This window comes from Alosa pseudoharengus, unplaced genomic scaffold (assembly GCF_046254945.1).
Source record: "Alosa pseudoharengus isolate Yale_2024_CS ecotype anadromous, Long Island Sound unplaced genomic scaffold, YU_APseudo_1.1 YU_APseudo_1.1_scf_7, whole genome shotgun sequence".
NCBI lineage: Eukaryota > Metazoa > Chordata > Actinopteri > Clupeiformes > Clupeidae > Alosa > Alosa pseudoharengus.
The window spans coordinates 37,616,042-37,628,954 of record NW_027468859.1 but is presented as its reverse complement, the minus strand read 5'-3'; the positions used below and the strand labels follow the sequence as shown (position 1 = coordinate 37,628,954).

The 12,913-nt window shown below is 41.2% G+C and overlaps 1 protein-coding gene across 1 annotated transcript; it reads left to right on the top strand.

Annotated features, from left to right (window-relative positions):
* The first annotated feature begins 1,077 nt into the window (after positions 1-1,077).
* On the top strand, positions 1,078-12,887 carry LOC143109323 (phospholipase B1, membrane-associated). The gene is made up of 15 exons (XM_076271976.1): positions 1,078-1,131; positions 1,457-1,547; positions 2,049-2,107; positions 2,579-2,646; positions 2,901-2,944; positions 4,044-4,164; positions 4,642-4,693; positions 4,814-4,894; positions 5,211-5,276; positions 5,913-6,004; positions 6,857-6,938; positions 9,018-9,119; positions 9,431-9,526; positions 9,763-9,834; positions 10,234-12,887. Exons 1-15 carry the CDS (start codon positions 1,078-1,080, stop codon positions 10,399-10,401), a joined length of 1,248 nt encoding a protein of 415 aa, XP_076128091.1. The 3' UTR covers positions 10,402-12,887.
* Positions 12,888-12,913: the final 26 nt, after the last annotated feature.

The following is a 12,913-nucleotide window of genomic DNA, read 5'->3' as shown; positions in this document are numbered from 1 at the left end:
TTGCGTCTCAGGTACCAGTTTGTCCATAACCATTAAAGACACAAGCAAGTGGGTTGATGTATTCTAGTCACATCTGAATCCAAACCCTGCATAAAAAAGGTAAGGTACAAAGTGGCAAAATTGATAAATGTTCCATTTTTTTAATAAATATTTTTTGGAGACTTTCATCTATTCTGACCAGAAAAATCAAAATTTGGCCAATGCCAATTTGCCCACTATGACTTGTCATTTATGCATTTAATTTTTAGTGAATATGTCTCCTCATTGATGTATTTTCTAGTCCTATATTTTTCTGTTTGTGTGTGTGGAGTTGCTGGTTTCCCAGACTTCCCAGTATTGGTCTCTGTTCCTTGCTGGTTGCGTGACGTGGAGCTCTTTTTCAGTGGCGCACGGCTGGACTTTGTCACAGTTATTTTGGGTGGGGGAGATCCGGGGGTCCTGCGAATATAATGGCCCGGCTCGACCTCGCGTGTCACATTGTGCTCTACGCCAGCAACGCTGGACCATGGAGTGGCTTTTGATCGCCGTGGTAACATGCATGCTAGCCCCCTTCCCTGGCAAAGGTAAAAGCGTTGGAACCAACTGGAGTCGGTCAGGGCTCAGTGACATATTTGGTATTGCGCTCGTACTGTGTGTGTGTGTGTGTGTACGTGAGAGAGTGCATGTGTGTGAGCTTGTGGGTTTTTTTTTTCCTGAAAGACACCAGCTCAAGCTTTGGTGACCACATATGTAGTTGAGGGGGAGGGGGGTGGTCGGCAGAGTGCGATTGTGTGAGCCCGTACGCTTGTGTGCACCTGCATTTTTTTTAGCTTTGTGGAACCGATAGAATCAAAACAAAACAAAAAGAAAACCTCTACAAACATGGCCCCTAGAAGCGAAGTGGAGGATTATGGGTGTCAGTATGGATGAAGGAAGCCATGTTTGAACGAGGACCTCATTCTCTACAACTGAGGCCATCCACTGTGTTCAGTGTCAAGGGAATGTCAATGGCCCCTGCCCTGTTGCCGTGTGATTGTCGGCTACGCAGGAATGAAGAGGAATTAAGGATGTTTCCCTCCTTTCTAAGGCAGCGATTGGATGTGGGAGTACGAAGAAGGACTGAGGCACTACAGTGAAGAGGCTCTTAAAAGGGTACTATCGGACACTTTCTCTCATGATCACTGGTAAAGGGATGGTGGTAAAATCAGGTAGTTGTCTGTCTTGAATGAAGGGGGCTCAGGATGTCATACACTCTGTTTACTTAGTGCCCAGTGTTATGAGTTTGTATATGACGTATTCTGCTGGTATTTAGATGTCTATATCTTGATACAACACAAAAAAGGTGTGGGGTGAAATATGATATTTACAGTGAGACTACAGATATAAACTGTGAATTCCAGTAGCTGAGCTCAGGCCTAAATGGGTGGCACATAAACCTCTGCTGTCCTGTTCCGCCCTGTGGCTGTGCTTTCTTCAGGAGTTTCCGGAGAAAACCAGGCCGGCCAACTTCAAGCATCCTCAGTTCCAGTGCACCGACATGACTCCCTCCCCCTCTGTCCCTACCTCAGGTGAGGCACATGGCTCGGACAACAGCTCCCGTCCACTTTATTCATCTCATTTTGAATGGTGGGCAAAGTGCAGCGGGCAGACAATGACCACCGTGTCTTGTGCATGCACTAAAGCTATTATGTGCCATGTGGGAGTGTTGAGCCGGCCCACTCATGTTGTTGCTTAGGATCCTGCTCATGGTATTAAATTCCCAAATAGATTTTGCCAGCTTATTAAATTAGCCTTAGTTAGACTTTAGACTTTGCCCATAATGACAGTTCAGTACAGGTGTCTTAGAGATTTAATTAGAAATAAAAGTCTCCTTATAAGCTGTAACTGTCATGATTGCTCCTATACAGCCCCTGACTGGTCTTTTCAAAGGAATCACATGTGTGATGTTCGTGGTCTGATTATGATTCCTTGTCAGCTCCCAGAAGAACTTAGAATAGGCCATGCTGCCTTTTAAGTGTCTGCTTGGATGATTTCCCCCTTCTCTCTGTCTCTCTCTCTGTCTTTGGCAGTGGAAATGGTGAAAGCTGCAGACATCAAAGTGATAGCGGCACTCGGAGACTCGTTGACTGTGAGTTGCTTGGCTGATATCCCTGATATTACGGTAGTGAATCCCACTGTCATGCTTGGTGTATGATTTTGCGGAGTGTGATGGAGTTACGGCTTGTTCATAAAATGAATGAATTGGTTTTTAGGTACCGGTAAGTTTGTGAGTGCTTACAAACACAAAGCACTCTTATCATAGGCATCTTTGTGTCTTTGGGGTAGTTTCCTGTTGACAACATGTCGAGTTATAATTATGAGCATAATCTGTGTTGGGGCCATCTGTTGTGATGGAAACACAGAACACTGCTGTGAACATTTGGAGAGGAAGTGCTCTGTCTATTCTCAAAATGGTTTCCTAGTAAAGTAATCTAAAGTTAAATCTGTTTTATTTGATATAGTTTGTTGTTACAGCTAGCTGAGGAGACAGTGTTTTCAACTGAACACAACAAACTGAGTCTGAGAATGCTCTAATTAATTTGCTTGTCTGACTTTGCAGACAGCCATTGGTGCAAATGCAACTAATGTCCTGGGATTACCTATAGAATTCCGTCATGTGTCATGGAGGCAAGTTGTCTGAGTTTCCTTTTTCCAGTTTGTTTTCAGAGCTGCATATCTGTCACTCCACACATGCTCACTGACTCCTGAGGGTGATTTTATTTCACCATGTCTGACAGTCTTAAACTAGGGGTGGTGATGCGATTGGGTTTGTCATTTTATACTGGTTGGTGGTTGTTTGCTAGCACTACTTCTGAGAGACTGTCCAAGCCAGTTCAGTAATAATTTCCTTTTTTTTATGGTGTTTGTTTGGATTTTAATAGTATTGGAGGCCATGGAACCTTTGAAGATGTCATCACGCTTGCAAGTGAGTTTCTGTTGAGTTCTGTCCACATTTGCAGACTGCAATCTCTCTCTCCCTCCCTCCCTCCCTCTCTGTTGCTTTCCCTCTCTTCTTCTCTCCCCTTCTCCCTCTCTCTCTTCCTCTCACATTTGCAGGCTGCAAACACACTCTAAAAGACCAGCCCATCCATTCAGAGAGCTGTCTCCAGTCTTACCCAGTACATTTAAAAAAAATATTGAGCATTCTTGAAATCTTTGATAAGTGACAGAAAAGAGAACTGTTTTCCTCTGGGCACGCGCAATGCATGACAATTTGTAAAGTTTGCAGTAAAGAGTATGCCTTTTCTTTTGGGATCTTGACAGATATTGTCAATGGCTTCTGTGGTATAACGTTTCTCATTTCATGAAATGTTTAGTTTAACCATATGTGCTATGAGAATATGGTTCCCTTCATTCTTCTTTGTCCCTGAAGCCTCCCTACAGTATGTGGGAATCATTAGTGAGAAGTATGTTTGTTCTAAGGTATCTGATGGTGCTGACCCCATGGGGCATACCAACAAAAACACGACCTACGTTAGGGGAGGGGGGGTTGGGGTTGTAAATATTCTTACTTCTGATAATACCAGCTGGTTAGATGGATCACTGTTAGGGGGTGGAATCTTGTGATTTTCCATGGGTGTGTGGTAAGAGTATAAAAACTGACCTGAACCACAGATATGTGGGCTTGTTACTTTGACATTTCATGTGGGTAACATGCTCCCGGGCATCGAGAATAAAGCTGCAGTCTCACAAAAGTTGTCTTGGAGTAATTTTGACCATACTTCCATGCGATGCTCAAAGGGAAGTTTCTTGCTCAAATTGTTTTTTTTTAATGAAACTTTTAAAAGAGCATACAATCTTGACCACGTGATCACTTCTTTTTTGCATGATATTGTTGGAAAAAGGTATTACCCTACATTTAATTTATTTAATTGGTTAACAAAGGTATTTGATTACCTATCTGTTAATTTTGATACTCAAAGGCCTTGACAGAAATGTTAACCAGTATCAAGTAAAGTAAGGCTTCTAAATTTGAAAAAATGGTACTGTTCTTAGAACAGTCAGTCACATTTGCTTTTCCCCAGACATTATCAAGCTCTTCAACCCTGACCTGATTGGTCCAGCTCCCACCAAGACGGTCCACGGTACCCCTGCGCCCCTCAGTGAGACCGGCTTCAACCTGGCCGTCACTGGACACAACACATTGTGAGTGTTGTCATGGCAACCCATCAGTCTGTGAATTTGCTCGTTTTTGAGTGTGAACCTACTGGAATTTCTTAATAGAAAAAAAAATGCTGAAAGAAAATTACATACAATGCGAATGTGTCTCGGGACACACTCAGATATTTATATTCCATGTAGGTTAAGTTCCTTTTAAAGTTTCATTTTATTACTTTTAGCCTAAGTAAATGCAGAGGAATAAATTCCCACCCACGTAATTTATCCTTGTCCATTTACAGCCTCAGCGTTGTCAGTAATAAATAATGGCTGCATTTGTGCAGGAAGGAAGCTGTTATATCTTCAGACAGTGTATTTATTGATTGTGATCAGAATGATTTAATGGGTTATCTAGATTGCATATATTGAGGTAAGCCAATGTAAGAGCAGTGTTGTATTAAATATGAATAAGTTTATGTTTGTGCATATCTTAACTTTGAACTGTGATGAATGCTTCTCTTTCAGTAATCTCCCTGGACAGGTCAGACATCTCATTGACACCCTGAAAACGTACCAGGTAAAATCATAAGGACATCATAGGAAGGACATCATAGCTATATTTGAAAATAGTAACATTTTGCTGTTTGTAGAAAATACCATTTGTAAGAAATTAAACAGAACCTGTCTGATGCCGCAGGGTATAGATTTTGATGAAGACTGGAAGCTTCTGACCATCCTCATAGGCATGAATGACATCTGTGATTACTGCAAAGATAAGGTATGGTTAAGTGACAGAAGAGAAGTTGTGTTTTCTCTCAAGAGTTGTGTGTACTGAAGTTTAGAGACCACATAATCACGTGTTCACCTCAGTTCTACGGCATGATGAATGCTGAATCACCACATTCAGAGTGACAGCAGCTTCTCTGCTGGGACAGCCTTCAGAACATTACCCAATTTATTTATACATACAGTGTGTATATATATAATCTTGACTGCCATACAAGAAAGCTTCAACAAACCCTGCCAGCAGGTGAATTGCCTTGGCTGATTGGAATGGCACATTTCATATTTCATTTCCTTCCTTCTTCACTCAGTCCCTCTTTTCAGTGGAAAACTTCATCTACTACATGACTGTGTCCTTGGAGATGTTGATGAATGAGGTGAGCTTTCTGTTTTGATATCAGTCAGTGGAATAGATCATTCGATCATAGATCATTCATATCTACACCACTTCATAGATCAGTCAGTGGAATAGATCATTCGATCATAGATCATTCATATCTACACCACTTCATAGATCAGTCAGTGGAATAGATCATTCGATCATAGATCATTCATATCTACACCACTTCATAGATCAGTCAGTGGAATAGATCATTCGATCATAGATCATTCATATCTACACCACTTTATAGATCTTCAACTTGCCCAAGTTTCATAACTTTCTTGGTCTAATTTTTTTGCCTTGAAAAAGGCCGTTCTGTCTGTAACTGTCTGGAATGATTTGAAAAGAAATATATGCCATGCACAATTACATACATTCAGCAAAGTACATACATACCTAAGATATACATTTTTGAGTAGTACATCACAGGAAATAAAATAATAGTCCCAGATACAAGACACAATATACAAGATAGAGGAAGATACAGAACACTGGAGGAAAATATGTGTGTGTGTGTGTGTGTGTGTGTGTGTGTGTGTGTGTGTGTGTGTGTGTGTGTGTGTGTGTGTGTGTGTGTGTGTGTGTGTGTGTGTGTGTGTGTGTGTGTGTGTGTGTGTGTGTGTTTTGGTAGGTTCCACGGATGATCGTGAACGTGGTGCAGATTCTGCCTATGGAGACCCTGAGGGAGGTGCAGAAGCCCACCCCAGGCTGCCTGCTCCAGAGGTATTTGACCTTTCACCCCCCCGTCATGTGACCGGGACTAGGCTGGCCGGCTAAAACAATCACCATTGGTTATATCTGACCTTTGTGCATGCTTGACTCTCATGCTCTCTGAATGACAAATACTTCTCGTAGAGTAGCGGTCCCTCAATAGCAGAGGCCTCAGTGCTAACTTGGCAATAAGTGGATGAAAAAGGCAATTTCCGAAGATTGATGATCTTTAACTACAAGTGTAAAGCGTAATGATCACCGTTCAGGCCAGTGAACACTGATGTCTCTGTCCTTGTCAGCAGTTTTATCCACTTTTATACTCAACCAACCACTACAGAATATAATGTTCACAATTGGGGTGAATGCCAAGGGTTTTTATGACTGTTTTAGTGCTTCATTCCTCTGGGAGCTAAACCACCCTGTGGGCAATGACAAACTATGAGCTGTACAATGACTGGTCACTGGAATACGGCATAATAACAGAATTTCTGTCCTTTTGTATGTTTTTACACACTTGGATGAATATTACAAACTTGTATGTTTATTACAAACTTGTATGTTATACGATTGCTGAACCAAGCGTGCATATATCTGCTCAAAATGTATGACAATATGCCATGTTGTAATTGCATCCCAAAAACAAATGTAGTAATTTCCTTTTTTTTTGTGCTTGCTTTCATGTGAGTTCAATTCAAACACATTGGGTTGGATTCATGGATGTGGATTACGCCTAGGCCTGGACTAAAAGAGAACTTCAATGGAGATATCCATTGAAAAAGCCTTTTTGTCTGGGACCAGGCTTAATCCACGTATGGGAAACCGGGCCATTGTGTCTGGAAATGCGTTTGGTTCTGTTTTGTGCAGGTCTTTCTGTTCCTGTTTAGTGAAGCCAGCGACCGGCTCAGCTGATCTGAAGGAACTGGTGTCGGTCAATCTGGAGTTTCAGGTGAGTCATCCCTACTTTAGGTACACGCCACCCCATGCTACTCAGAGGAAGTATTGGGAGAGTTGTTTATGCGTTCATTAAAGGAGAACTCTGCCAATTTTTCACATAAAGCTCTGTTTCTCGAAGTCACCGAGTACTGTCAGTATATACAGTTAAGAACAAAATTATTCATACCCCTGACAAATATTGATGTAATGTTGATTTTCTCTTGACTGATATGTTTGTTCTGACTGAAAATGACACTGCCACATGCCAAAAGGTTGTAAGATAATGTGGTAGAAACATGGAATCCAAAAAATTATCGGTTTTATCTTTTTTAGCATTGTTTATGAAAAATGGCAAGTCCAAAATTATTCATACCCTTAAATCAATGGAAACATATTTATTTGCATTAACAACTCTCAAGATTGTTCTTATAATATCTACCAAGCCTATCCATGTCTCCACAATGATTTTAGACCACACCTTTTTAACATCAATCCGGGTTTTCAGTCAGGAATGATTATTTGCCATCACTCTGGCCTTGTGCTCACTTTTTTGACGGATTGAGGTCTGGACTCTGGCTCTGCCACTCTAAAATGTTGATATTGTTCTCAGTTAACCATTTCTTGCCTTGTTTGGCTGTATGTTTTGGATCGTTGTGTGGTTTAATGGTCCAATTATGCCAATTGGGGCAGGTCTCTCGGCAGCCTGATCTTTTCCACCAAAAATTCAAGTTCACCAGGTTCCATTGTCTGAAAAACACCCACAACTAATACATTTCTATAGCTATTCTCCACATTGTGGATGGTGTTTTGGTGGTTAAAATTTTGATTTCATCTCAAAATGGATCACTTGGTTATCTTGGATGCTGATCATGGATCACTCTTCTCCAAACATGCACAACTCAGCTTAACCTTTATAAGGGCACACCTGGACAAAAAATGTAGCTTTCGATGGATTTCTTTTTGACCCAGGGACATGGCCTGAGATTGGCATAAAAAAATAAGCATTACATTCCAATGACATCATGTCCATTTTAATTGTGGGGGTTAGAAAAGTATTCTTTTGGGATGTTTTTCAACCAGGAGGACCTGGTGACCTTCTCAAAGTAAACGGTAACACTAAAGCAAGAGGCTACACTGAGATTTTGGAGGAAAAGATCAGGCAGTGTGCTAAGAGACCTGCCCCAATAAGCATCATTGGACCATTAAACCATACAATGATCCAAAACATACAGATAAACAAGGCAAGAAATGGTTAACAGAGAACAATGTCAACATTTTAAGAGTGGCCCAGCCGGAGTCCAGACCTCAATCAGTCAAAAAAAGCCAAAGTGATGGCAAATAATCGTTCCTGCCTCAAAACCCAGGTTGCTGCTAAAAAGGTGCGGTCTAAAATCATTGTGGAGACATGGAGAGGCTTGGTAGGTATTTTGAGAGCTTTGATGGTAAATAAAAATGTTTCCATTGATTATTTAAAAAGGGTATGAATCATTTTGGACATGCCATTTTTCATAAAAAAAACATTTTTGATTCCATGTTTCTACCACATTGTCTTACAACCTTTTGGCATGTGGCAGTGTAATTTTCAGTCAGATCAAACATATTGGTTCAAGAGAAAATCAACATTACATCAATATTTGCCAGGGGTATGACTGTATATAAAAAAAACGGTGCTATGTATTAGGAGTTCCTACAGTGCTACACTCTGGGGGCATGATTTTAAAAAGCTGACAGTACTCAATGACCTTGATAAAAGGGATCTGTGTGAAAAATTGCTGGAGTTTTCCTTTAAGATGGAAATAGAAGGCAAAGCTATTGATTTTGAGACACGCATGATTTACCAATTGAGTTACTGCATGTTTGGCCAATCAAATGAAAATAGAAAATGCAATTACAGAGCTTGGAAAAAAAAGTCCAAATAAGACTCGCATCAATAATCTACCCAGAATTAGTGATGATCATTTTGACTTACTTGTCCCATTCTTGCCCCATATTCACCAGCGTATGTATCTTCTGAGAGCTCTTAGTTTAGCAGGGCATGAAGGCCCTAGTGAATCGGGCCCTAACTCTCTCCTCCACCCATCCACCCACACAGAAACGGCTAGAGCAGCTGCTCTACACAGATCGATTCTTCAAAAAGGACTTTGCTGTGGTCCTTCAACCCTTCCTCAAATATGCGGATCCTCCACGGCTTCCGGTACAAATAACACAACACACAGTTTTGTTACCAAAATGTAGCCCTATAGCAAAAGGAAGGAAGACATTAATCTGGTGCCTGTTTTTTGAATAACCTTCAGTGTCCCCTGTCTGTTTGCATCTTCTTTACTTCTCACATGTGTTGACATTGTGAGCACCCTAAGACCATTTGAAATGTTTATATTTATGTAACATTTTGAGGCTGTGGCGTCAGGTTTGCAAAGATAACCTTGTTATCAAACTGTCAAAACATTTTGGAGCAGTAATGTCAACCTTTTCCTCTCCTCTCGATGTCTCAACATCCACTGTCAGAATGGGAAGATTGACATGAGCTTCTTCACACCAGACTGTTTCCACTTCACCATGAAAGGACACGAAGAGCTGGCCAAGGGCCTGTGGAACAACATGGTGCGATAGAAAATGCTAGTGTTTATATGAGTCATACTCTTTTTACTAAAGCCACCAAGTTATGCATAACTTTTTTACTAAAAAACACCACAAGTTTTCCACATAGCTTTCTTTAAGGAGGATGTCCCACTCTATGCAAACCAAAAATGACTGGAACATAATACAGTAATGGTTGGATAATTGTCATGGCTTTCTCTGACATTTGTGAAATTTTTGAAAAATTGTCATTTGTACAGTTCCAAGCTGAGGGAGAGAAGTTAATGGTAGAGAGTTTCTCTAAACCCATTCCACTAAGATGTCCTCCACCGGTGAGCACGCTCCCTGTCTGTGCATCTAACAGCCCACAGCGCAATCCACAGTTACTTACAGGTTCACTTAGAGAGCACAGTTACTTACAGGCTCACTTAGAGAGCACAGTTACTTACAGGCTCACTTAGAGAGCACAGTTACTTACAGGCTCACTTAGAGAGCTCAGTTACTTACAGGCTCACTTAGAGAGCTCAGTTACTTACTCACTTAGAGAGCTCAGTTACTTACAGGCTCACTTAGAGAGCACACTTACTTACAGGCTCACTTAGAGAGCACAGTTACTTACTCACTTAGAGAGCACACTTACTTACAGGCTCACTTAGAGAGCACAGTTACTTACTCACTTAGAGAGCTCACACTGACCTGTCTGCCATGTTTCTGTCCTCTCCCACGTGAAGGATCACCCTTACATCTTCACCAAGCCCAGCGCTGTGGACAATGGGCAGACCACGACTCCATCAGAAGACGTCGCAACTTCCAGTGGGCAGAGGGCCTCCGTGCTCAGCTATCTCTTGCCCCTCACCTACCTCCTCCTTCGGACTACCGTGGCTCTGACCTGCCTGTAACGCTCTGGACACTAAACCAGAGCTGGACACTTTCTTAGTGATTGTTGTCTGACTGTTTTGAAGTGCTTTCCGAAACGAGGCTTTGACCATTTGATGTAAATATTTCTTTCAAGGTCTTTTTTCACTCTGTACAACCGTAATCTCTGTAGTGACCACTAGAGGTCGATTTTGCATTTGTGCCGTCATTGCCATTGCTCTTAACATCTGTGATGGCCAATACTGGCACGTGGTGAGAAGTCAGTTGTCGATAATTTAGGAAAGCCGTCTAGTCTACCACTCCTATGAAATGTGATGTGCTTTTGCTTTTGCCAGTGTGGAAGCTGTTCCTTTTTCATAACATAATCTATGCACTAAATCTCAACAGAAGGTAATCACAATCCAGTTATGTCAAAAAAGAGGGGACATTTGAACCATCTCTAAAACATCATATCTTGATCAAGAAGCGGCTGGGCTAATTGGAGGTTAGACAGGGACCAGGTGCAAGTCAGATTTAGCCCCAATGTAATGCAGTTCTAATTTGTTTACCAATGAAAAGTAATTATGGGAAGCTTTTTCTGGTCCAGGGGCAGCATGGCTTTCAAACTCATTAAGCGCTGGAGGCAGAGCGGAAAGGGAAATCTGTGGAAAGAACAATAGCGCGGCTTCTAAAAGCAGGCCCTGCATAAAGGTAAAGCAAACTGGGGCACGCTGCACCCCCGGCTAATGAGATAACCGGATTTGGAGGCTGCAACCTGAGACGTGTTTTCAGGCTTTCCCCCAACAGAACGCCAGTCCCTCGACTCCAGTCACATCTCACGTCAAAATACACAATGAGGACCTGTTTAAGCCACTTACACAAGCCTGCCGCGGAAATGAAAGAATAAAAGAAGCATTTGCCATGCCTATGCCTCCTATGAAAAACATCTATTTGATATCTTTTAGAAGGTGTGGCCCCATATGAACATTTCTAACCTGTGCTATGTTGGCGACTGGAGATTCCATTCCAGAGCTAACACTGCTCTCTGTCTTACCCTAATGGCCTGGGATGTTTGTTTAAGCCTGACAGTAGGTTTCAAATATTGGAGTAGCTTACACCTGCTTGAAAATAGGTTTAGAATATACCTCCAGTATATTCTAGACCAGGGGTTCCCAAACTTTTCCACGACAAGGCCCCCCAAATACCACTAGGTTCTGGCCAAGGACCCCCTTGATGTTTTATTTATTAAACCCATCGACAATACTACGGCAAATGTAAAAATACATTAAGCTAATCCTAATAATTATTTTAGCCACAACCACATCGCGATGGAGCATACAGTGTGTAAAAATTTTATTTGGAGCTTTCTGCTATATGAGAGCTATCACTCTACCATTATTCCCAGCCATTATCATGGGAAATATGTTCAGATATGCGTCACATTATTATAATGGCATTGTATAACAACCCTCATATATATTTTATTTATTTCTTGCTTTTATTTTTCCCTCCAACTTGCTGAGGCCCCCCTGGCACCCCCTCGCGGCCCCCCAGGGGGCCCCGGCCCCCACTTTGAAAACTACTGTTCTAGACCATACAATTCTCTGTATACACTTTAAATTAAACAGAGTGAAATACAGAATCGTAAAAGTCACTAAATGATGATGATAATGCTAATAATGATTATCATTATTATTTACAAATGACCTTAAAACGTATTATGAAATTGTCCACTGTGCTAAAAGCCCGACAGCTGTAGGCCCTTTACATGTATTGAGATTATGTATGAAAGATCTTTACCTCTATGGTTGGTAGTATGATATCCAAGGTTGTTTGATCCATTGTGACAATCTTTTTAAACATTTGAGGTCCATGATAAGCATAGGTGTGTGTGTCCAGTATATTTTTTAATTACTACAAATCTATGTGAAAAAAATACCAAAATAGGCAATAACCCAGAGACAATTAGAAGTACTTAAACAGTTTTAGGTTAATTGAGTGAGATCAGATAATTATTTATGGCTTCTAATGTTCATGGAGGCTACATGTTGGCTTGCTTAAAAAAAAAAACCCAAAAAACACTGGAATCACTGGGGTCCTTTTTGTTGATACAGAACAACTGAAAGAGACTTCAGTGTAGGACTGCAGAAGTTGATACACATAAATAGTTGACTCACTGATGCTGTGCTTATAGGAAGGCTTTTCTCATGTGCTAAATTGAAAAAGCATTTAGATAAAGGTACACAGTGTAAAGCAAGGACAGCAGGTAAAATACTGGTTTCAAGCAGGTGCGCTCAGATTTTTGCCTGTTTGAATGTGCAGGTGATTTCTATATTAAGCAGGGATGTATGCTCTCTGTTCTGTCTTTTGAAAGCCTGGCTTAAGCAAACAGCACTGTAGCCACATTTGATACCAGGCAAACAGCACTCTTGGGTGATGGCAAATTCCCTTTATTATGTCAGCGATTACCATCTTTGCTGATAGAGAAATAGGAAATTTGATACTGGAAAAAACCATCACACAAACTACTGTCTAGCTTGCTTCTGATTAAAGCTT